At 37.9% G+C, this 26,636-nt stretch overlaps 1 protein-coding gene across 4 annotated transcripts in view; it reads right to left on the bottom strand.

Moving 5' to 3' along the window:
* Positions 1-11,432: 11,432 nt before the first annotated feature.
* The window catches only part of LOC121317468 (dystrobrevin beta-like), a 90,563-nt gene continuing 75,359 nt past the window's right edge, over positions 11,433-26,636 (bottom strand). For all 4 annotated transcript variants that reach the window (XM_041253425.1, XM_041253424.1, XM_041253427.1 and 1 more), the window contains 5 exons: positions 19,898-20,057; positions 18,386-18,475; positions 16,536-16,589; positions 16,187-16,220; positions 11,433-13,953 (listed from right to left, as the gene is read on the bottom strand). In XM_041253425.1, the coding sequence (XP_041109359.1) occupies positions 16,216-16,220; positions 16,536-16,589; positions 18,386-18,475; positions 19,898-20,057 (309 nt within the window). In that variant the 3' untranslated portion in view covers positions 11,433-13,953; positions 16,187-16,215. The remainder of the gene's footprint in view (positions 13,954-16,186; positions 16,221-16,535; positions 16,590-18,385; positions 18,476-19,897; positions 20,058-26,636) is intronic.

Raw genomic sequence — 26,636 nt, 5'->3', positions numbered from 1 at the left:
ATCTTTCATCAATTTCCACAGGATTCGTAGAACACCAGGGGCACTCTTGTACACTCTGTACGGAACTCCATTAGGCCCTGGAGTTGATGACGCCCTTGCTTTTTTCACAGCTTGCTCTACGTTAGATGCACAGTCCTCCATTTGGTATTCTGGTGGATTGATAGGTGGAATGTCTGAAGGAACTGCCATAGGCTCTTGCCTTTTTTAATCTGTGTCTGTTTCCTCCAAATATCTCTCCAGCTCAAATTTAGATGCTTTTAGTGTGCCATTTTTCTTACTGGTGAATAACTGCTTTACAAATTTGAATGGATCTTTATAAAAGTTAGTTCTTGTATGGTCCTTTTTTTTGTAGCATTTCTGTAGGTGCTCAGCTCTGCACAATGTTGCAAGCTTATCTTTTATAACCCTTTGTAACAGATTGAGTGCCTCCTTCTGACTTTGTTCTGCTCTTCTCCATTACTTCCTCAGCTGTCTCTATCTAAGCGTTCAATCTCCTGCTGCCGTTTAGACTTTCCAGGAATAGTTTGTACTTTTTCCTTCCTTTTCTCAACTCCAAACCTCTCGCTTCCATATGCATAGATGATATTTCCCAATTTATCCAACTTCTTTTCAACTTTTCCACGTAACCATTCCAATGCAAAACAGAGATCCGTGTTTATTGTGTCCCATGTAATTTTCCTACAAGCTCTTGGCCATTTAACTCCAGGCTTGTGCCCGTTGAGGTTCTTTTCTTTCTTAGGTTGGTTTGTCTGACTGGTTTCACAAGGATCATTAGGTTCATCACTAGCTGTATCCATGCAAGTCCTCCTCACGTCTATGACAGGGGTGCTGTTATGGTTTGCTTCCCTGACCATTGTCGCCTTGCTCCAGCTGCAGACACAAACCTGGAGTTCCATGTCTTTGCTAACTACAGATCTTGATCTAGTCTTTTGTGAAGTACTCCTCAAGACCATCACTTTCAATTCAAACACAAAATGTCTCGTTTTCACTCATTCGACAACACCCATAGTACAGAAGTGTTCATTAATGATCAACAAAATGAGAATACATAAAAAAAAAATGATGTAAAGCTGGTACATTCGTATCGAAACTGGAGAGGAACTGGAAATTAAAACAAGGTAAAGGCAATCAATCGAATAAAGCTGAAGCACTAACGAATAACAACACAGAACATCTGTACAGCACTGAAACACTATGTTTAAAAAAAACAACCTTGTCTTCTTTAATATTAGTATGTATTATAAAACATAATAGATGGGCCTCTTCAGTGAGTTACAGGAAAAAATTCAATCTTGGAATTCTGTGACAGTTTATAAATTACTTGACCTTTGGTCTTGTAATATATGACATCACAGAAACCCTAGATAGAATTATTTTCCTGCAACTCACTGAAGTCTATCTATCTATCTATCTATCTATCTATCTATCTATCTATCTATCTATCTATCTATCTATCTATCTATCTATCTATCTATCTATCTATCTATCTATCTATATATCTATCTATATATATATCTATATATATATATATATCTATCTATCTATCTATCTATATATATATATATATATATAGGCTCTTTTGAGTAAAAACGATTTATATATTTTTTTGGTTTGTAGTTAATGATTGTGTAAACTATTCTCTGCAAGTCATTTGTTCAATGCAATATAATCAAACTGACGGGTTTGTCTGCTCTGGTGCACAGGTGGCAGATGTCTCTTCATCTGAGCTTCCACTCACATTGCACAGCAAAGGGCAATCAGAGGGAACGACAGCAGTGTCTGACAAAGAGTCAGCTGATAATAATCCTGCCAACTAGCAACCTGACATCTAGTATAATACCACAGGAGTGCACACATTTTAATTAGGGTCAGACAGGGGGCAAAGTATCGCTGAGATTATGGAAAAAAGCAAAATTTGAAACCACATTTTAAAAAAGTGTCTGTTACACCAGCAGTGGTTAATTATGTATGAAATACTAGACCTCACACGTATATATGATTTGAATGTGATCTCACCAGAGCTCATATACCACTAGAAGCAATGGGCCCTATTCACAAAGGTCCAGAGGATGTTTTTATATTTCAAATAAAGTTTGTCATTTATAAACCTTTCCTAGATTACTGCTAAAGAAACCATCTATGAAGAACACTTTCCTTAATATCAAACTACGTTCATAATAATGTATAACCAATGAGCTTCCTTAGTCAACACCCCATGGGCACCGAACTTCAGAGAAGCCAATCTTACTGAATGTATTAAATGTTTCATTTTACATCTTTCATTTCAAATAGTCAGTGACCATCTACTGTACCAGCTATCACGATTTTATATTTACAGTATAATCGTAAATCTCGAAAAACTACTCACTTCTACAATCTTTTGTATTCATTATTGTATTACTTTAGTATAAATACATATTAATTTGGATTCTTATGTTGTTTTTTTCTGACTTGAACAAAAAAAACTTGACACATTTGCCCGTTTTCCCATTGGAAATAATGATATTTTGAAATATCACTGTCCTGGTCACAAAAACAGAGTTTGTGGGGAATAATAGACATTTTCTATACTTTTGAGGCATAAGCAATTAAGAAATAACATTTACTACCCAGGAACAAAAATTGTGTTACATAGTGTTATTGTAACTTGCATTATCAAATGACATTAGCTTGTGGTACTGTTATCTGCACACAGTATTACTGTGATGTGCATTTTAGCTGCACAGTTAAAGAACACCAGTTCTTTTGCATTAAAAAGTGATTTTTCATTAACAGAAGAGCTGCAGCAGGAAGCCACAAGATGGATCCAGCACACACCAAGCCAGCAGTTATTTTTAGAACGTCAGGGATGATGCCTTTCCAGTGGGAAGGACAATGGCCCATTCTCTGTAAAGGAATGAGGGAGAACAAAAATTATCTCTTGTAACCATTTGCTAGCTTTTATTAGAGGTTGAGTTGCTTGACAAAATTCAATAGTTTGGCCAACTCAAAACTTCACATCAGGTCATAATTTGCTCCCCATTAAAACCTCCAAAATTCCACATGAAAGACAAATACAGTCCTTTAAGCAACCAAACAAAGCCAAGCCACAAGATTCCAAACCACAAGTTTCACTAAGTCCAACCCCTCAGAAACAGAACAGAAATAATGTTATTCTGTATAAAGGCTTGTTTACCTTATTGCTTTCTTTTGTGGTAATGTCCTTTGTTTTCAGTTCAGACAAAAGATTGCCCCGTAATCAGCACCAGACTAAAACAGGTCTTTACATATAAAAATCCAGTATGAGCATGTAGTAAGTATGATGAAAGGATGAAAATGATTTCAATAAGAGCAATTATAAAAAAAACGTGAATACAGATGCATATAAGAGTAAAGTCAAACACAAGATACAGGAATTATAATTAAGAGCAGTTATACTCTGAAGAGCTGGGGGATGTTTCACTACCCGTTGATGTGAAGTGTAGAAAAAATCACTTGAACCCCTCTAAACCAAGAGCTTAATCAGAAATTCCTATCTTAATTCTGCGCTCTATGAAAATCTTGCCTTCGGGGAGGAATTGAACATGATCAAAAATCAAAAACAAACCAAGAGGGAACAGAACAAGGGAACAATCTTAAAGCAGCACCCGTCTCTCAGATTAGCAGCTAAAAGCTGATCAGAAGACATGGACACCCACTCCACCCCTACACCTTTTGAGGTTTATAGTACATAGGTAGCGACTGTACACAGTAGACTTGTGGACATCTCTCCTAAAATATAGTCTTTATAGAGCCGCAGTGGTATCCTGTAAAGCAGCACGGCTCTTAACCCTTAAAAAAGTTTCTGCAATCATTGTTTTCCTCTGCTGGGACTGAAAAATCAACAGTAGATTTATTCCTTACATTTTAATTAAAAATAAAAAATCTCTTGGTAGGTTAATGATTCACAACACCAACACCAGAAGGTTATTTTTTAATAATGTGTCTATGCTGAAAACAATTTGTAATATCACAATTTACCATCACTGTGGCAAAGTGGCTGCTGATTATGAACAGGTGCAGAGGTGATGCAGTGCAGAAATAATCATAGAGAAGGAAACAGTAACCCGTTTTGGAATGGTGATCCGGTTTTGTGCTGGCCCAAGGCGACAGCTCTGGATTCGTGTTAGCCATCTGGTGGTTCAAAAACACAGACAGTTACTAACATACAAACAAAACAAACACTCATGAATATCTCTCTTTACACACAACTCTCTGTGTCTCTCACGGTCCTTCCAGTCTCTCAATAAAAACCAAGTGAAGGAAAAGATTAACAATTCTCCGGCCCCTTTGTGCTATCACACATGATCACTTGGTAAACTATTGCAGCTGCTTTTATTGCTTACAGCTGCTACCTCGTTTACCTTCAGGGTCAATACGTTCCTGCAATGGAATCTCGCCTTCTTCCAGACTGACCGACTTCCCGACCCTGGAAATGAACTGTCAGGCCAGCTCGTCCAAAGACTTCCCCTCTTGCTACTTAGCACCTTCACAGGTCGGGAGGGAGATTTCCAACTAGAACTCATTATATTTCTGTCACAATCATGTATAGTATTTTTGTGCAGTTTTATAGATTTTGAAGTTAAAGCTCTGTAAAAAAAATAAATAAATAAATGGAATGAGTCTACATTCTTCCAAACAGGCCATTGTGTATGTATGTGTGCGTGCGAGTGAGTGAGTGTGCATATGTTTGTCATGTCTTGTCTTCTATTAAACAACATCATTAATTGATGCTCCTCGCTGTGCTGAACTGGAAACACCACAGGCTCACTAACCTTTAGGGAATTAACACTTCACAAAGCTGGAAGAGTGTGTTGGTGTATGTTAGTACATCATGGCCACAGTTGCATATATAAGTTAAATATTATATTTAGATGTCACATTCAATTGTGCACATTTTTAAAATGTCTTTTGAATGGCACTTTGATAAATACATACCTTAAAAAAACTCTTATTGTGCTTCGTTCATTATCTGTCCATCGGTTCTTTTTTTATTTTGTAGACAAACTCGGTCAACAAGTCAAGCTTTGTAATGTGTAAATCTGTTGTGTTTTTGGTATGGTCGTGTGATGTTCTTGTTCAGAGAAGTTGGTTGCTTTTTTGCATAAGATAATCTTTAACCCTTTAAAATACATACAGTGCTCACCCGTTATAACGCGCCTCGTTATAGTGCAGAATCGGTTATAGCACGGTAGGGTCGTGGCTCCCTTTTGCTTCATAATGCCATTACAGTAGCCCTTTAATACTCGTTATAAGGCAGAACAGAAATAGCACAGTCTTTTAACTTTGGCTCCCCACTATAGCGTTATAAAGGATAAGCACTGTAAGATGTAGTGTCGGCTTCCAAAAAAGGAACATAAAACAATTAAACTGAAAACAAATGGCACTGTATAGTCAGAGCTCTCTCTTCAGACCTGCATGGAAATGTCTTACTGTACTCTACTTTCTGGTTAGTTGCAGATTACGACAGATTACTTTTCAGCTTTTATGTGGAATATGTTTCCCTCTAAAAAAGGCATACTACAGTCTGATATTACAACTTATTTGGAAACTGTCAATGATGCACCAGAGTTTGGCTTAAACCAAACAAAACAAAAAACTACTCACTGGCTGAGGAGTAGAAATTCATTAACTGCTGTGTAAAGCTGCACTTCAGAATATAGTCTTTAACACAGTTCACTGAGCACATAGCTAGCCACTGAACCTAGCTACATTCAGATAGCAAATTCTGGTCTAGACAGCTGTATCGCCACAGAACTCAAGAGATCTTGCATTAGAAACCTGGGTTTCTGTTACGTTATAATGATAAAATGAATGGAACTAATCTCATTTTCAGTGTCAGACTGCTATAATGTAATTTTTCTACTGTTGAATTAATTTTGCTCTGGTTGCATTTATATAGCAATTATTCAAAGAGTCAATGTATGGGCCATGTTGTCAAATTGAAAATGTTGTAAAATGTTGTAAAAAGTGGACTAAAGCATATGTTGTGGAAGCAACTTTCCAGGCTGTGTTGTTTGAAGGCATTATTAATGTATTTGAATTGTTTAGAATCACATGTTTTTTTTTTAAATGGCAGAAGCTTGAAGTGCCCTTATGGCCTCAGTAGAGAGGTTGTCTGCACATTTCTTCTATGTGATATTTATCACTTGGGGTACACATGACTTTACAGCTCTACTGAGGCCACACCGATGCTTTCTAACTAAAAAATAACATTGTACAAAATGAATCTGAACAAGAAGGACACATGAGTTAATATAATGACACGTTAGTTCATATAATGTCCATATAACGCACATATTTCACACCCCTACCAGGCTGCTCTTTAATATCTTATAATTTAACTTTATGGATGTTTTTTTTTAACCTTGACAATGGAATCTGACACATAATAAACCACACAATTGTACAGACATGGTTTATTATATAGTGCCTCTGTTCTGCACTGCAGGAAAGATTTTCTTCACAACAACATGGCAAAGTGGCCATCTGACTATTATATATTATATATATAATATATATATATATATATATATATATTATATATATATATATATATATATATATATATATATATATATATATATATATATATATATATATATATATATATATATATATATATATATATATATATATATATATATATATATATATATATATATATATTAATATATGTGGCATATCAATATATATACACCGACGTTTATCAGTTTTTTCAAATCTCTTTTGCAAATAGTCAAAAAAGTTTAGAAAAACAGTAAGCACATGACAAAAAGTCATGGATGAACTATTGAACATGGTAAACAAAAACATTGTTAAATATGTGATTGTTGCATTTTAGTTATCTGGTTATCTGCAGCCCGCAAAGTGGGGTTCAGAATACTAAAATGATGCTTTCCATTTGTCCATCTTTGCCCCTAACTAAACCGGACATGTTTGTCCGGCATAAGGAGGTGTCTGGTTTTTAAAAACAATACAATAAAATCACACACACATTTTAAATATATGTATTTTAAATACAAATCATTGCACTGGAATAACACTAATGTGTTTTGGGTAGGCTACTGTGACAGAAAAACAATGATTCTTGGTAGTAAATCTCCCTCTCAACCTGTGAGGGCGCTAAGCAGCGAGAACACAGTACCATGGACGGGCTGGTCCAACAGTTCTTTCCCAGGGTTCAAGGGAAGTCTGCCAGCTAGGAAGGGGGCGGAACGCTGATGCATTAACTCATTGACCCGGAAGGGAAGTCGCGGACTGGAGGGGCGGCTGCATTTGTTTACCAAGGGGTTATGTGTGACGGCATGAAAGGGAATGGAGAGATGCAATCTGTTCCTTCAAACCCTTGAGAGAACCAGTGATGAAAAATATGGTGAATGTTTGTTGTTTTGTATATAATTGTTCTTATTTGTTATTATTAGACAGCTAACATGTTCCAGAGCTGTCGCCAAGGGACAGCACAAAACCCGGAACTCCATGCGCCCAGGACTGGTGGCTTTAGCTACTGGTAACACTAAATAAACCATGCTGCTACACTTTGGTGTATAATGCGAATAAAAGATTATTTAAAATTGAAAATAAATTATTTTAGTTTTTTTTAAATTTTTTGTTATTATTTTTAACTTGGTCTACTTAGTAGCCTAGACAATTAACACATAATAGATCATGGTCCTATACAGATGTTGAGAATGAGCTGGAGGGGTTAGTGGCAGGTGTGCACAGTCTATTGCTACCAGCACTCTGGGAAAAACAGAAATGCCCTAGAAATTTTGTTTTCAAGGCTTGTAAGTACACCCTGACTAATAAAAATTAGGTACTTGGGTGTTGGTCTCAAAAATACATTGAGAACAGCTGGCAACACACAAGAAAAAGCAGACTAGGAAATGCCAGCAACAATTGCACTGTTTAAAACATGCTTTTAAAAGTTCTTATCAAATTGATGCAATTGTAAGTGTCGCAATTGCCTGCAGCTTTAGTACAATATTTGCACCCTGTTTTTGTGAGTTTCTGTAGGAACATCCAGAATTACATATTCATTTAAGGCTAAAGCACAAATAAGAACTGCAGCTGCAAAGCATTTGTTACAATGATGCTAACTGCATTGCGTTGGTTTAGTACATTTCACACTACACTCCTGACTGGTTTGCAATGATTGCGACAGACGCAACACTTTAGTACATCTAGCCCTTAGTATTTTTATTTGGTAGATGTTTATGGGGTCTATTAGCCATATTTACCAAAATATAATCACTTTCTGAATATGGTTGATTACTACAGATTTGTGAGAAAAACAAGATTAAACTTACTGTTTGCAACCACTAGAGGCCCTCATATAATATCGTAGCGGCAGGTGCAGACAGCTGAGCTTTGTCTGTGGCTGTATTGCATTCTGGAACAGTTGATTTGTGGAACTTGATTGCAGGCACCATGCGGCAAGATGCTGGGACTTGGCACTGGATCAGTCTACACAGGGATCACCCGGTGCTGTTCACGTGAACCCCATGCGGCTGTACAGGACTCTGATTGGGTGGGGAATGTGATAATCTATTACATTGTTGTTACTTAAAGGTCAGCGGGCGCTGATTTGTCAAAACCTCGTGTCTGTCTGTCTCTGTCTGTAACGCTCTACATGGTAAGCATGCATGCTGCCTTGATTTTGTACCAACCTCCTTTTAATGAGTCCCATGGGACCAAGTGGCAGAGGTAACCATGGTGACTATTTTGGATTCCAGGAGGATTAACCTGCTCTGAATGCTGGCAGCCACTGTACACCAGACTTCTCCTTTCAGTCCTGGCAGTTAGAATGTTGTGCTTTATCAGATGTTGCTTTTGATGCAGCATTGTAATTAGCTTTCTTCCTTGAATATGTGTTTAGCAAGGATCACTATGTGTGTAACATTACTCTAATGAATGGGTCATATCAAAGGCTATATACATCAGGTACCAAAAATACTGGCATATATTCACAGTGTTCTCCTTTATCCATCAAGGACTGCTGCATAGTAAAGCCAAGGATGTATTTTTGTTCACTGTGTTTCAGTTTAACTGATTCCCCCCATCATCACATTCTCTTGTATATATAATTTGCAGGATACTAATTCAAAATGCGTTGAGACAGAAAGAGAAATGGTAATAAAACTGTTTGTAAATACTGTATCCGACTGCAGCAGGACCAGAGAAAGGGTGGCTATGTAAAAAGCCAGATAAATGAATCTTGTTTTAAATACCATTATACACAGCTGTAACAATTACTATATTCACAGTTATTGTTTGACTTACAGTTACTAGGGCAGAATTCACTTTTGCCAGCTTTTACTTTCTTCCATTGTAACTTTCACTGGATTTAACTTAATGTTATATCTTGACCGAATAATCCACACACTTTTATTTTGGAGCAAGTGCAGCCATCTTAAGCGATTCAGGAACACAACTGAAACTCTATCAAACGGGACCACATAAAGAGGCTATCCAAAACACTGTACACTACCATCTAGTGGTCACTCCATATACTGCACGTTAACACTTGACATTTGTAAAGACACAATGCTTAAAACATGCCTGACACCATAAAGGGTTAACAGCTATCTTTCAGCTTGACAGGCACCATGTTTAACTATGACCTCAGATACATTGCCAAACTGTGCATTCCAGAGAAAATGGTCCATGCTATTCTCAGAGGCTTAATTATTGCAATACATTTTTTGCAGGCCTCCCTGCAATACCAAGCTGCAGTCCCTGTTAGAACAAAAACTAGCTGTGGCAGAGCAAAGCTCTGCCCTTTAAATTGGCAGGGATGGGGTTAACTTCCCCTACCTGCCTGGGTTTATTATGTTCAGGTGGCTGGGGTTGATTAGTTGATTAGGTTGATTAACGATCAATCAGCGCCCAGCCACCTGATATAAAAGGAGGCCTCTGCTTCTCATTTGGAGAGAGGGAGCCAGTCCTGGCTTTTGTTCGCTGCCTATTGGCACCACGCAGAAAACTGAGTTTTTTCATGGTGGCTCAATAGCTTTCAGTGCAGTACGTGAGACTGATATGCAAGGAAGCAGCAGTGTGGTAAGGCAGCCAATGCAAGTGATCAGGCTCCCTTGCACTCCCCAGCCCTGGATTTTGACCACTCAGCACTCAGGTAAGGTAAAAACCCCTACTCACATATTTTAAATTTTTTTTAGGGGGAAACCTCAGGGAATCCATGGCTCAGGGCAGCCCTTCCTCCAGGCTCTAAGCCGTCACTCCCGTTTCGGCCTCCCAGCGCTTGACTAAGCAGCCGAAACAAAAAGAAGCGATGAGAATGAATAGTACACAGAGCTTTTATGCACTTGATGACGACGTATTGGTTATGGGCGGGTTGTCCTTCCAGAAAAGCAACCAAATTTACAATTCTGAGTCAACAAAAACTCCTAGGTCTTTTTCATAGATTCCTTCATCTCCCATATGGTATTTATAATGGACATTTTTATTGCCTGCGTGCAGTAACTCACACTTTTCTCTATTAAATGTATAATATATATATTTAATAGACACACACACACACACAATTATTGGCACCCTTGATAAAGATAAGCAATGAGCAAAAATGGCTGTATAAAATAAAGAACACTGGTAATGAGCTATATTTTATGCTCAAAAATATGGGAAAACCATATTCATTTATACTAATACAATTGCTCAGAGAAAAAACGTTTATTTTTAACAAGTAATATATATTTTTTGCTTCTCAAAAAAATAGGTGTCAAAATTATTGGCACCCCTAAAGATGCTTATAAATAAAATCAAACAAAATTAAAACTGCATTAACATTCTACTTTTTTACGTACATCTCAGTCTTAAGGAACTATTAGGGAAATAATTAAGATGTTCCAAACCAGTGGAACAGTGGTAAATCTGACTGGTAAAGGAAGCAAGCGCATCTTGCCCCCACGCACAGTGAGGAAGATGGAAAACACCTGGATATCGTATGCACTTCTGTTGAGTTCTGAAGTAATTCATTTTGAATTCAGCCCTGTTAGTTCATGTTCTTTTGTAACAAATGATGATCACATGTATAAGGCATGTATTTATGCATGAATTAAAACTTCACATAACCCCCTAATAGGCAAGTAACATGGAATGAATGGATGCTTTACACATGTGACCAACATCATTTATTACAAAGAAAGTGAACAGTGAGGGTAGTCACGGTTGTGACAGAAACGCCTGCACTTATTTGCACTTTTCACTGCACTTGCACCTTGTCCTAAACTTAAATGTAAAAATAAAAATAACTTTTTGCATTAACTGCTTTTTTAATTTGTTTTGTTTCTCCAGCTTTACAGACAGCGAGTCTTATTTCTACCTGCTTTCCAGGAAAGAAAAGAAGAAATAAAATTGAAATCAAGAAATTCACAATAGGTAATGCACTGGGTGTTTTTTCTATCTTTCTTTTTTATTTCACATTTTATTAATTTATGAAACAGTTATCCAGTGACATCAAATCAGGATTATTAAATGAATCAAGCAGTGGCATCCAGCACCAAAACATTATTTAAAATAAACCTCAGGGGATTCATACATTTTGCATGATGTTCAGAAATACAACACACACTCTTCTACAAACCACTCGATATGATCATCAGTAGCAGCTGTGAAATATTACAAGTGTTGTACATTATATTACACAGTTTGACAAGATTAGATATGTGCTTCCGGTCAGACACCCGTGTTGCTGAACCTAGACAACTGTACGTAATTGTATCCTTTTATGTCTCCTTGAACATATATGTATTTATTTCACTCAGTAACAAACCAGTTTCAAGTAGGTCTTCAACTATACCGGTTATTGTAAATAAAATAAACTTTAAAAATAGAGGAAACCTAAACAAAACACAGCAATTGCTAACTGTGAAGAAATAATTTGGCACATACAAACACACACAATCTTATATTCTAAACCAAATTTTACAACAGCATTTGAATTGTAGGTTTTACAATTCACTTTTCACACCCCACAGTCGGCACATGGGACAGAGTCCTCTCCATGTATAGCTTTTTTTAAATTTACAATAACATAGCTTAAAAACTCCAAGACCCTCACACTGGGACAGTAGCTAAGGCAATTACCTCAAGGCAGGTTGGTTTAAGTTCCTTTACTCCGTGCTTTCTATAACTTTTTTTTTTTAGGAAAAGACACATGCAACTTTTACATCATATTGTGTGAATATATATATACTGCAATTTCAATAAACATCAGTGACCCCCACTCCCCACTTAAAACAATTTCTTTCAAGAAATAAAAATTTTTTGGTTTTACAGGCAACATTAATAATAATAATAAAAACACACACAAAATATTACAGTGTATTTCAAATGCAATAAATACATACCAACCCCATTAACATACCTCTCTCATCAATGTATTAACTTACTGTGTAACACCTCCCATTTATACTCAACAACCAGGTTGTTTTTGAACAATCCCAAAACATACCAAAGCTGTTTCTTTAAAAATGTCACATCCACAACCAACAATAAACTTTCTCTTTGCACCGTGAACTCACAAACATTTCCTAATTATTTTTGTAACCTTTCCAAACTTTCTGAAACCGCTGTATGACATAAAACTAGTGCTACAGGTTTCAGTAACAATTATGTCCCTGAGCACATTTTATAAGCTGTAACACTAACATTTCAGATTGCTTTCTTCTAATTATTTTAATTCAAAACCTAAACTTTGTTTCGAAGAAACACCAACATGAACCTTTCTTTTTTTTTTTATCCATCATCGTTAAAGCAATCAACTGTTATTTGAGCCTGGTTCATCCCTTTTTTTCTGTAGAATCATAAATACATACTGTTTTGTTTTGATTTTTTTAACATTCAAAACTACTTCTATACCTTTGGGGAAATAGTTTGATTCAAAATAAAGCTTACTTTAGCCACAATACTTCTGATCCAATTAAAACTTATATCACGCACGATAATCCAATATTATGTAGTGCAGACATCCTTTTTAAAGACCGATTTTCAAACCTGACTACAGGGTGGTCATTATAATTTATCAGCTAGTGAGATAACCACCGGGCTAAACAGCAGTTACTAAAGTAAAACACATGTACAGTAGGAACCCCTCTGGAACATAAATTGCACAGAATAGCAGTCAAAGGATGCAGGTTTCTAGTGAGCATTCCCATCAGTTAAGGGATCGCTTCATCCAAATGATCAGATTTCTTAAAGTGCTATCAATTTTGCTTGGAATTCATTCTAACGTTGGTTTGGGCATTTGTGCATAGATCTTCAGTGCATCATCTTCAGTGCATAGATCTTCAGTGCCTCTTCAGTGTACTCTTCTATGTGATCTATGTTTTGGCAACACTGAAATCAGAACTCAAAACCATTTACCCATAAAAAAAAACAGGGCCACAGATCAGTACAGCAAAAAGAGAAAAAGACTGCTTCAGTAGTACGTGAAATCCGTGCATACCGTAGGGCCTGCTTTTCAAAAAGGGGACTTTAGTACATTTACTCAAATCAATTTAGTATAAATCTGCATTGCTTTTGTATTTCAAAATACTTGTAAAGCTTTATTTTGTTCAGGTACTTCCAGAGATTTATTAAAAATGGAGCTTTATTAAACATAAGTACCCAGCTTTGAAAATCAGGCCTCAAGAGTACATTTTAGGTATATAGATATCATTTCATATAGACATAAAATAACTTTGTTATTGAGGAAAATCATTTGAAAACTAAGCCTTTAACAGATGAGAAAATGTAAACATACTACATGCATAAATGGAACTGCTACTGAAAGGAAACCGTGTTTGAGTAACACCCCTTCAGCTGAGTTTCTGTTCTTTCAGCCACATGACAGTGTCTTCACCGATCGAATGCTGTGCCTGTCCGCAAGGATGAGGGTATGTCTGCAATGCGATTGGTTGTTCTGTACAGTCACTGTGCCTACAGATGGAGAAAAAGGCAAGACATATTACAGCATTTGTTTACAACCGTTTTCTTGTCTGCTTAGACTCTTAGATTAACCCCCAAGGTCTGTTCACTTCCATGGAGTAGGCCAGGAATATTTCCACAAAGAAAATAATAAAATATTCAGGGCCCCTTGTGGTGATGCGTTTTGCTACTGCAAGGTCAAACTGGCTAATGGTTAACACCTTTTCAATGAATTTAAAAGTATTCATTAACCCTGAGTGTGTTTGAACCCAACTCCCTGAGGGTTCCATTAGATCCAGACAGCAAAGGTCATTACTTAGTTAACTGTGTGTTAAAAATGGCTGCTTCAGTCGTACTAAAAACATCAGTGAACATAAGAAGCAAGATGTTCTCGTTTGGTTAAAATTTGAATTGTGTGAAGAGCTTTAGTCTCCTTGGGTCAACTTCAGAGAACTAAAGGGAGTGTACTAACTGGTGTTGATCCCGTGGTTAGTACCGAGGACGGTACTAAATTAGTAGGCAAGTTAATACCAATTCCAACAAACTAATCTGCTCAAGTCTCCAGCTGTGTATTAAAATGTGTCTCAATTGCAACAAACCCATAGTAATTGCTTTTGTCCTCTACTAAAACACAATACTAAGTTAGTCTAGCAATTTCTGTAGACTAATACTTGTGGTGCCATACTAACTGGAACAAATATGAAAAATCCAATAATGTATTGACAACTACTATGAAACTGAACTATTCAAATTCTCGGGGGGGGGGGAGTTTGCAACAAATGGATCAATCTATTGAAATTAATATTTTATAAGTATATCTGAAATATGTAATTAGCATTTCTGATTCAATTTACATTGATCATATAAATAAAAGCATTTGTTTTTTGTGTGAATTAAATAATGAGGACTAGTACAAGTTTTGTTTATCCTCTAATGCAGCTTCATTAATTTTGGTGTTTTAAAAAAAAAAATTATACATGTGAATTTGGTTTAAAAGAAGGGGAAAATATTCTTATGCAATTCAGCTTTAGTATTTACTTTTGTGTGTAAATAGAATTCCATGCATCATTTTCTTAAGTTCAAAAAAGTGAAAAAAACAAACAAAAAACAATTAAAATGTCAGATTTCTATGGATCTTGCAACGAAAAATAACACACTCTTAAAACATAACTAGTTGGAACAAATCACTCTTTCAGACCTTGAGTCCCCTTCAGTTCCTGTTTGGTCACACTCTACAATAAAGAGCTTAATCCTGAGCTCCGTACTAAAGCTGGGGATCAGCTTGTTCCCAGCTTTGTTCCTCATCTTTTTGCATGCAATTGGTACTAAGTCAGTATTCAGCTGGGTGATCTTGAGATAGTACCGGACGAGCTAGCCTGCAACTTAGTACGCAGCTCCATACTAAATCTACAAGTTTGTTGCAATTGACCGACTGTGACAAAAATTCTAAGACAGGGGTGTCCAATCATGGTCCTGGAGGGCCATTCCACTCCAGGTTTCACAAGTACAATGGGATAATTAACTATGCCAGGGTCTGGATGGAAGTTTAATTGGTTGAGGCCACCCCTGCTCTAAGAATTGGCCTTTTAGTGAAAGGTGAAGCATGAAAATTGGTTGCACAGGTGTTAGGAATGTTTCAGATAAATCACAGATCAATTAACCAAGGTATCATGCCACGAAAAACTCCTGTTAAAGGCTAATTGCCAATAAGGACAGAGATTCCCTATTTGAACAGCAAATGCTGAGAGTTTGGGGCTCACGGAGGGAGGTATCCTGATTGGGAGAACTCACATTTTAAGTCTAGGAACTACTAGCCAGGTTGTAGTTACTTCAACTGTATATAATAGGTATTGAAAGGTATCATAAGATGGCACTCTGTGCATAAGTCCAGAGTTTGGATACTCCAGTAAGACTGGACTGTAACCCCCTGCTGGAAGGACAGTGCTGGAACTATAAAGGATTCAAACCTGTGTTGATAATAAAAGTGCCCCATTAAAGGACCTTGCACAGGGAAATGAAAGTTTGTTAAATTTAAACATAAAGACCAACATACACATAAAGGTTACTGTATACTAAAAGAATCTTAATAAATCCAATGTCTTCAGGGACCCATTTCACAGATCACTATACCTTATTATAACCTTGACTAAATTAAAAGGTAATGGCTCTTTAGGTTATTGCAGTATGCTGTGAAATCACATCTCTGTAATTATACAGCTAAAAATGAATGTACTCCAGTACTTACTTGGATTGCTTAGTTTTGTTTCTTCCAACTTAATCTGCAATATGAAAAAAAGAACTTGGTTATGTGAATAAAAAACAATATTATGGATGGTATGTTATATTAAGGTAAGTAGCTAACTTTTACATGGAATATTTCTTAGTGAAGGTTCAAATATGCAAAATTAAAAGTGAAGGGTGGTTAGATTTTCCAAAACAGGAGTGTCTGTATCACTGGTGGCACCGCAGGCTTGCGAACACACACACACACACAAGCTCCTCTCACACAGAGGGAGGCCTACATTCACTGAACATTACAAGGACTGCTTTTAGGAACAACATCGGAAAGGCCCCCCTGATGAGCTGAGACTCACCCCGGTCTTTTCCATTCTGCATCTTCCCTTCCTCCTCGGCTTCACCACCGTCATCTACAAGCCAAAAGAATACAACGCAGTCCATGATCAGTACTTTTAACAAATAAATGGCACATGAAATGCACAAAACGCAGTCCATTTTTAGAAAACATAATTCAGCCCTTCCTTTAACTAATTTGCGCCATTACGTATCCCTTTTGTTTTTTTATTCAATTTGTATTTCAGTAAAGTTTCTCAGTTCTGCAGACGTATCAATCAGGAGTACAGTTAGAAATGTCAAGTTGCTCATTTGAAAGTAAAACCCAACAAAAGTAGAACAGGAAATATTTTGTATGCAAAACAGTATGCTATTCAGTAAACCAAAATGTAATTCAGGTTAAATATATATATATATATATATATATATATATATACTTAATAGCATGCACTGCCTTAAATACCAACTTGTATTTATGCTGTACAGTTCACACAGGTTAGCAATTTGGACTAATAGGATAGAACTGTTTTTCAGTTTCATGTTGCCAATTAATTTTGGACACGGCAGCTATGTGAAAATTGTTTTATTTTATGGAACTATTTCAGACTCATTCAAAGAACTGAACTTACTCTGGTTTTCCATTCACTGCGCTTGTTATATAACCAAAATACTCCATGAACTTCACGGATTGCTGAGGTTATTTCACTCCTGAGTACGGCCGTAAACAGCCCACTTTATCCACTGATGAGGCTCAATGGTTATTCAACTATCCTAATTCGTGGAAAACTACAGTATTCTATTCAAGTTCATCATGCTCCCACTGGAAAGATCAGCCAGCTGCAATATTTTTATCTGTTGAATTCTATTCACAATATAAACAATAAGATTAGATCAGAATGTATAATAGTTATAAAACAAATGTTTTTCAGATGCTGGTAATCCAGACTTTTCTAAAAACAAAACTTTCAGACCAATGGTAGAAAAGACTAAGGGCTCCATTTTTTATATCAATGCATGGTGTTCAATGGCAATATAGTAGCAATGTGTTTATGCCATTCTGCATATGAAAATGGCTTGGTATACTTTTAAACATTTATGAAGCAACTTTGTATGTGCTGTAAATCTGTGAGAAAACCCATAATGCCCATATCAGTGTTGGGGTTTGATTTGGTTTGGATATGTATTACACATTAAGGATGCAGTCAATCACTGACAAAAACAAGCATTTTGAAATGATCAAATAATGAAATGAAAGATTATTTTGGTCTTTGAGCAAATTATTTTGCTCAAATTGCAAAATGGAAAATACCAAAACAAGCAAATCACAAAACAGAAGAGTAAAGCTATACTCAAATTGCGAAATGTGCTTTGAGCAAATGCACAGTCCCCGAACACATTTTGAAGTGCAACAAGTTTTGCCAAATTTTTCTATCATTGGCCTGAAAGTTTTGCTTTAAGAAATGTCTGGGTTAACAATTTGCACCAAAATAACCTTTCATTTTGTTCTTTGATAATTTGTAAAGGCTCAAATCGCGAAAATGTTTATTTTTGTTGATGATTGACTGAATCCTGACTTTGAGTGTAATATATGGATTAAAAGGTTTAATATCTATAAGAGACAAACACATTTTATGCATTTAAGGAATTAATATTTGTAGAAAAGTACTGATTGTTAGCACCTTGCTTTAACAACATCAGCTTGCACAAACCAAAAAGGAAAAAAAAGAAAACAGCAGGCTTTGGTAAAGAGAGTTTTAGTGAAACCTGCTGAGCAAGTAGAAAGTAAAAACTGTACGAAATAAAAATATGTTCCATTTGCCTCGAGTTCAACACCATGTCTAATAAGCCACAGTGATTATTAATGCTGTCCTACCTGAATGGAGTTCTTTCACCAAGGAGGACATGGTGTTTGTGATACAATCAGCTGCCACTAACAAGTCATTGCGAAGGTTCCTCCGGGCACCTGTGCCGTAAACAAGAACATACAAAGTGTTTTTTTTTTTTTCATTACCATTATTTCAGTATAAGCAATCCGTAATTGCTTTTCGGAGTTTATTGGGAACTGAAGGGTTTTACGTATGATTGTCTATATACTTTAATTGTTATGGCATTATATGTTATGGCCTTTACATTTTTTTGCGACTCCCATGGAATAAGATATCAGAACCCATTACAAACCTTCAATTCGATACTTCAAAAATATTGTGGGGCTCAATAAGCCATATACTGTATGGAAGAGTCCTACAATGGACAACTCTGCAGTAAGTAATCTCTCTTTGTGTGCATTTGTTGCTTCTGCTGTGGTACAGTTTGCTGTTATTTTACATTTTTGTTTGTTTACATATTATTCTGATACAACATGTTGTCTGTTGAGGGGTTTGATGCCTTTCTGAAGCACTGCTCATCCCGTTTGTGACACAGCTTGTTTTCCTGTAATCTACCGCTATGTTGCTTTCAAAATATATTTGTGAGGTGCGCTTACAGTTACACTGCGCTTGTTTTAGCTGTTTTGCTAATTTAAAAAAAAAATGTTTGCAATGTGGCATTGGAGTTAAAGTGTGAACAGCTACATTGCAAATTAAGGTAACGGAGCAAAAAACCAAGCTAACATCATGCTCGTTCAGCACCATTCGTACAACCGAGGTAGTTCAACATCATTAGCTCAACCAAGCTGGTTCAACATCATTAGCACAACCGTGAAAAAAGCGGGGTTTTTGCTTTTTTTTTTTTTTGGTTAAGGTGGAATTTCAAGTAGTGTTGGTAAAGTTCAATGTTTTCTACTAAAATCACAGAGACCAACGCAAATCAGAGAATCCGTGACACCTGTGACCACCGTGACTTAATCCTAGTCTTAATTATAATGTATGCTCCCAAGGGTGAATAGTCCACTTTAAAACCAGATATTTGCAGCATTTCACAGACAAAGGTCATTAAAATTGAAGAATCTCAGATAGGCTTATGTGGACGTGACTAAAAATGAAGTTTGCATACACAGACAGGAAATGTTCCCAACAGGGCTACCCATTTGTTATCCCAAAACACAAGTCTGTCAATTAACTCTGCTTTAAACAGACTTTAAAATTTAAACCTCACATAAAACTCCCATCCAATACCAATTTAAATATGGGAAAATAAAATAAAGTGCCCTCATTCTGTTTAGTCTTTCAAAATGACATTACTATTCGAAATATACTGTATACTTTGAAAAACAAATAGGTTGGTTACAAACCCATCTTGTTAATTTTAACGAATATAAATTCCTTGGCTGCCAAAAAGTGAACTACATCTCATTACAATCACTTTCATAACTGCGTGCATTAAGTTCCCACACACAGCCCTTTTAATGAAGGCAGGATGCACCACTGAACTTCTTGTCACCACTCACCCTGCGCAAAGGCTTCTTGCACATCGCCCCCCACTCCTGCCAGCGAGTCCTGAGGAGTGTGTGTGGGGGTGGAGCCAGCTGATGTTGAGCGGACCGGCATTGGCATCTGGCAACTAGCACTGTGACTGGGTGAGGAACGAGGTGAGCCTGCCGCTTGAGCCTACACATGAGAAAAACGTTAGGCTATTATCATAACCCTGGTTCCCTGAAATAGAAATGTAACCATTACCGTATGGGTATTTACCTCCTAAAGACCTGAAACCTGAATACTGATATACCAAAGCTGCTCAACAAGCCTGTGACACAGTCATGCCCTGCCCCCAAGGGTACATAGCTCACAGATCTCAGGGTTATTTTTTTTCCTTCAAGCCTGCTGTAATCATTGACGCAGCAACCTTGAAGATTAATGGTTACATTTATTTAATTATCTATTATTTTTTAAATGTAGTAGTCGCCAATTGATTTTACCCCGTTTCTCCCAATTTGATATATCCAATTGTATCTTTAAGCTCAGCTCACCGCTACCACCCCTGCGCTGACTCGGGAGTGGCGAAGATGAACACATGCTGTCCTCCGAAGCATGTGCTGTCAGCCGATTGCTTTTTTTCACTCTGCAGCCTCGCCATGCAGCCAACCAAGAGCTACAGCATTGGAGGACAATGCAGCTCTGGATAGCTCACAGGCAAGCCCGCAGGCGCCTGGCCAGTCTACAGGGGTCGCTGATGCTCGGTGAGCTGAGGACACCTTGGCCGACCTAAGCCCTCCCCCCTGGCGGTGCTCTGTCAATTGTGTGTTGCCCCTTGGGAACTCTCAAACACGTTCGGCAGTGAAATAGCCTGAACTTGAACCGACGACCTCCAGGCTATAGGCCGCATCCTGCACTCCACGCAGAGTGCTTTTACTGGACGCTCCACTCGGGAGCCGCCAATGGTTACATTTCTACTTGAGGGAACCATGATAGTAACCTAATATTCCCTTTCAGGTACAAAAATGTAACCACTACCGTATGGGTGAGTGCACAAAAGCCGTCGCAAGGGCAATATTGCAGAATGCTACAAGGCTAAGCTGAGAGATTGCCTTGTGTGTTACCTTTGGAGACCCCAGTAACAAGTAGCTAGGGTTATAAAATGAGGAAGATACTCAACTCCATGCCTGTGTTGTAAGAGCCCACTATGAAGGCACCCTTAACACTCTAAAGGCAGGGTTTAGAGGATTCACAGCATTCAGTTTCTAGAACCTAGTGAAGTTATGGGGGAGTAGCCCACACCACCGCATTGCATATGTCCTTGACAGATGCACCCTGGAGTAAAGCCCATGAAGCTGCCATGCCCCTGATGGAATGGGCAGTGAGCTTCTCTGGAGGGGGCAAGTTGGCCAGCTCACAGGCAGGCCTGCTATCCACTAGGACGTCCCTGTTTAGAAAGGGCTTGACCATGCAATTTTGCCCCACAGCAGACAAAAAATTGTTCGGACTGCCTCCAACTTTTTGGGGCTGTACTGGGCAGAGCGTATGGAGCTGCCACTCTTAGTAAGACTGGAAAGGAGGTGGATGGAAAGCCTCCAATTCCACAGACTGGCTGACATGGAATCCCGAGATCATCTTCGGCAAAAAGGCAGGATTGGTACGAAGCGTAACCTTTGTCCTGGCCTCTGTAAAAATTAAGCAGGCTTTCTCCATCGAGAATGCCTGCATCTCATTCACCCGCTTTGAGGAGGTGATATAAAGCAAGAAAGCCACTTAAGCGATAGAAATTCCAGCTCAGCTGAATGCAGGGACTTAAATGGAGGCTTTATGAGTGGCTTTATCGAGGAACACAGGGTCCCTTTAAAAAATTGTCCCGCCAGGAAAATGTCAATTTTGACATGGCAAGCCGAAATGGCTGCCACATAGACCTTTAACGTGGAGGGGGCTTTCCCCTCATCAAAAAGGTCCTTCAAAAATTGCAGTGTAACTGCCATGGGACAGGTTGTGGGGTTGAACCCACGAGGCAGACACCACATTTTGAAAACACCCCACTTGTACCTGTACTGGGAATGTGTAGATGGGATCAAATGTAGCTGTTCAGGAGCCACACTCAGAGCTGCAGGCTCAATAGGTTGGGATGCCATAAGGTCCCCTGTGCCTGCCTCAGTAGGTTCCTGCACTTCGGCAGTCTCCACGGCTGGCCGCTCAGGAGCTGCATCAGAGATGAGAACGAGAGTCTCCTGGGTCAATAAGGGGCTACTAGGAGCACCTTGGCCCGGTCCTGCTTTATTTTCTCCAGATACAGTGGGAGCAAGCATATAACAGTTGTCTCTGTCACTGGTGTGCCAAGGCATCTATTGCCAGCATCACCCTGCCTATTATGGAGAACCAGAGGGGACAGTGGGTTGATTCCTCAAAGGCAAAGAGCTACCTCTGCACTCCCAAACTTCTCCCAAATAAGGCTCATCACTCTGAGCTGCTGGGGACTCTCCTTGAGAGGAGGTCCACCATCCAGTTTGTCACCCCGGGAAGATGTACTGCCTGCAGGAAGCAGGTTCTCATGTACCCAGAGCAAAAGCTTGCAGGCCACACGATGGAGAGTGGGTGACCTGAGGCTACCCTGGTGGTTCATGTATGCCACCACTGTTGTGTTGTCTGTACAGTCAAGCACGTCTCCTTGAACCTTGCAAAAAATTCTGCAAGGCCAGGTAAACTGCCTGCAGCTCTAAAACACTGATGTGGAAACCCTGCCAAGAGGGGGTTCCACAAACCTTGTGCACCCGGGCCAATCCCCAGGCTGGATGAGTCCATAGTGACAACCTCTCTTCTGTTGGTTGATGTAAGCCACCAATTATGTTGCTGGATCCCTGGGAAAATGTGACTCAAGCCGCTGGCTTCACATGGGGCACAAGGACGCAGCGGGACGTAACAAGCAACAGGCTGTAGTGCAGAATATACGTGTCATTAGAAAAACTATTACAGCGTTAATGTATTATTGCATAAATTATATGTAAAACACAATCATTTGTGAAAAATTACACAGTCAGAAGCAACAAGTACTTATCTGAAACAAGCTCTCCAATCAGGTCAGTCTTGAAAGAAAAAATGGCACGGAGATCTGTGAGTGCAGTCCTTATGTACCCTCGTGGGCAAGGCATGACTGCATCACAGGCTCGTTGAGCAGTTTTGGTATATCAGTATTCAGGTTTCGGGTCTTTAGGAGGTAAATACCTATAAGTTAATGGTTACATTTCGTACTTGAAAGGAAACAAGGAATACAAAACCTGTTGTGCAAAATGCAGTGGAATACAATAGTTGTAAGGTTAGTTATGTTTGGCCACATGGACCACAATGTGCTCTGCTCTTTACTGCATGTGTTGGCCTAATCTGGGGTAAATTATGTCTAACCAGGTTAGGGATATATGATCACCAGTGTCGCCACAATGGTGCTGGGGCTGCTACTTACGCTGCATTTGCTGGGCGAATTTGGCCCTACGCGGTGACGGGTAGGTCACGCAATTTTGGAGTGTGACATCACCTGTCACTTTTGTCTTTAATGCTCAGCTCTCAACTGGCAATGCATCTATTACTACTGCAAGAATACTGTACACTGATTGAACAATCACTATATATTTGTAAATGGCAAAGACACTGAGGTGAACAGTGAGACAGCTCATCACTGATTCATTTTTCACAGCTAAACCAAGTTAAATTATAAATATGACAGGTTGTTCCCTATTGCCTACAGCATAACATGTCTTTGCCTGAGACTGCAATCCTTGATGACAAAGCATGTATTTGAACAATACACTGGCCTATAGGAATCCACATGGAAATTCAACTGATTTACATTCATTCATTCATTCTATTTATCTATCTATATAGATATTGTGAACTTGCGGCTCGCCACACAGGCTTGCACGAGTTCTTTTCCCTTCAAAGTCACGACCAGTCACTTACTCTACAGGAACCCACTCTAACAAAACCAGACAGCTAAGCTGTTTACCAGCTGACACAAAAACAACCATCATTAAACACCAAAAGTCTACCACCTAAACACCTCAGAACCTTCAACCAGGCCCTCCACACAGCAGCACCCTCAAAGCATGGGATTTGACTGCTTTCCAAAAGAATATATCCTGCACCTGGCTGTAATTTTTAATAATTGCCAGGGTCCAGGTGTCCACACTATTAAAATTAAACAATTTGTTTACCTTGGCAGGGAGGTTTTAACTCCCTGTCATAAACGAACCATTTTTCGGTAAAAAGGCCAAACGTCCCTGGGGACATCCTGTAGGACATGTAATATATATATATATTATATGCCTATATATATATATATAGAGTATATATATATATAATATAATATATCTATATATATCTTTGTGATTTTCCTACAGACTGATTTGCCTACAGACTTTCTAATACTTAATGCATCATTCACCTGTTCTATTCTACCAATAATTCATCAGATACTAGTCCCCTGTTGTCATTACAAACACCTTAACCAAAAATTAATTACAATGTCATACTGATAAAAAAAAAAAAAACAGCTTTCAATTTTGCATGTTATGCTTTCTCAGCATTTGTTTTTTAGTATTAATAGAAGTCAAGTCTTGCCTTTTAAAACCCTATTTAAAAGTATTTAAATGTATTGTATTGAAATACTACTCTCATCTAAATCACAAATCTCTAAATGGTAATCTTACATCTGTTTTGTTATGATATTCTAAAGCGCATTTCTATTAAATACAGATACCATCTTAAAATGTAAAACATATATAACTTTTTTTTTGGATGATTTCCACATTTCTTCATTTGACAATGGTGAAACATAAAAAGGATAATAAACATACAGTCTGTTTGCAAAATGTGATTCAACAGTAATGTTTTTTTCTGTGGCACTGTCAAATAAAGCTGTACGATGGACTGAATGGCTGCTTTCTCCTCCCAATCCTCTGTTCTGGACACATGGCAGGAAGCCAGGTAGCAGATGGCTATTGGGTATAATTAGCATCATTGTGCCGCAGCTAGCTAAGATAAAACAAAGTCCAATCTATTCAGGACTGATATTTGTGGACCTCTAGTCATTTATTAATTTTAGTCTGGGCTCCAGGTACATACTGTAGCAGTTACTTTTCATTTCCACTGCGTTTTATTTATACAGCAAGGACTTTCTAAATGTCCCTTTGCTGCAGGCATAACAGCTACAGTTAGTAACCTCAACCTTTGAGACGGTAACATTCTAGCATGCATTCCTGCTTTATAGAAAAGACTGTCTCCTCTTTGATGAGATTATGGTTAATCTAAAGCCATAAATATTTGGCGAATCACACCCATAAAACTGATTTTTGCTCCAGAAATGTTGCCGACCTGTTGCAATATACGAAGAATGTATTGTTAGTAGAATTTGATATTGATGCCAAAAATGTTTGAGGTTTTTTTATATGCAAAAAACATATAAAAGACTTACAGAATTAGTTCCCACATCAGTACAGTATGCAACATAATGTTATTGATGGATGATTTTCAAAGTATTCGCAGCAGGGGTTTATGTAACTATTGAAACACAGTGAATATTTAATAATAGGGGAAGCCTTGACGGTTAGCCACGTTTGCAAGTGGATCCAAAGGAGAACAACACGTTAAAAGGCATATGTGCGCAGCTTTTTGAAGCCGTACAGAGGTTTAATGCCTTCACCTTTTCTTTTAAAATCGGTTATTTGGAATGGCTTCTGTTGATAGCAAATTAAAATTTAACAAGTCAGCACTCCTTAAAAAATAGTATTTTTATTTTAGTATAAATAACACTGTTAGGCAGATGACAAAAAAAAAAAAGATAAAATAGCAGATGCATTGCGGCTATCAAGCCTTCGTCAGTGCATCATAAAGGAACAAAGAGACAACTACATACGCTTAACAAGAATCAGGTGTATGATTTTTATTTATCAAATTCATTTTTATTTAAATCAATTTTTTTTTCTTGCCCTCCTCTAACACTTCCAGAATCACTTTTGTAAATCCAACCAAATCCAATTTTTGATCAGGCGAGAGATTTATACCTGATAAATTAACAACCAGCGTCACACCTTCCTTGTCTGTCTTTTCCGTGTTGTAGATTGCAAGATCTTGTCACAGGGGAGCGCCTCCGTTAATCTTGTTCTAAAAATATCGCCACAATTGAATCAATTCCCGAGTCACCGGACGTAGAATGTACGCTATTGGATGTATCAAATCGTTCAGGGTATTTAGAAAGTTTGGAGTATCTCCGAGTATGTAAACCTCTAAGCCAGGAATGTACATTGTCGTTTTTATAGTCCAGTGTGTCTCGTCGGTATTTTCTCAATTTCATTTGTTGAATTTCAGATTGATTGTTCTCAATTAGACTTTTACATCGTTCCTCAATTTCTCAAAGTTTCAAGTGTCAGAATTTTCAGTGACTTCTTGTTGCGATGCTGCAATTTCCTTTCTTGTAGATTGACATATTCAATAATAAGGAGAATCAAATCCAAGGAACATTTGCTAAGAACTTTGCACCATTTCTTACAGAAATCTTCATCCGATGGTTCTTTATTCATTCTTAGACCCCTGGGTATTCTTTTATTTTTCCAGTATTGTAATAAAGTGCTCCCATGTGCAAACAGTCTAACTTCTTTCTGTTTAAGGGATTACATGCGTGTATGTAACGTATCCAAAGAACATCTGGAAATAGTATCCGAACAGAGTCAACACAGCAGAAAGAAAAAAAAAAAGCTTCATGCAACTGCAACTAAT

Source organism: Polyodon spathula, chromosome 6, assembly GCF_017654505.1.
Source record: "Polyodon spathula isolate WHYD16114869_AA chromosome 6, ASM1765450v1, whole genome shotgun sequence".
NCBI classification, from domain to species: Eukaryota; Metazoa; Chordata; class Actinopteri; order Acipenseriformes; family Polyodontidae; genus Polyodon; species Polyodon spathula.
Note: the sequence above shows the minus strand (reverse complement) of the source record. Positions and strands in the feature narration are given on the sequence as shown.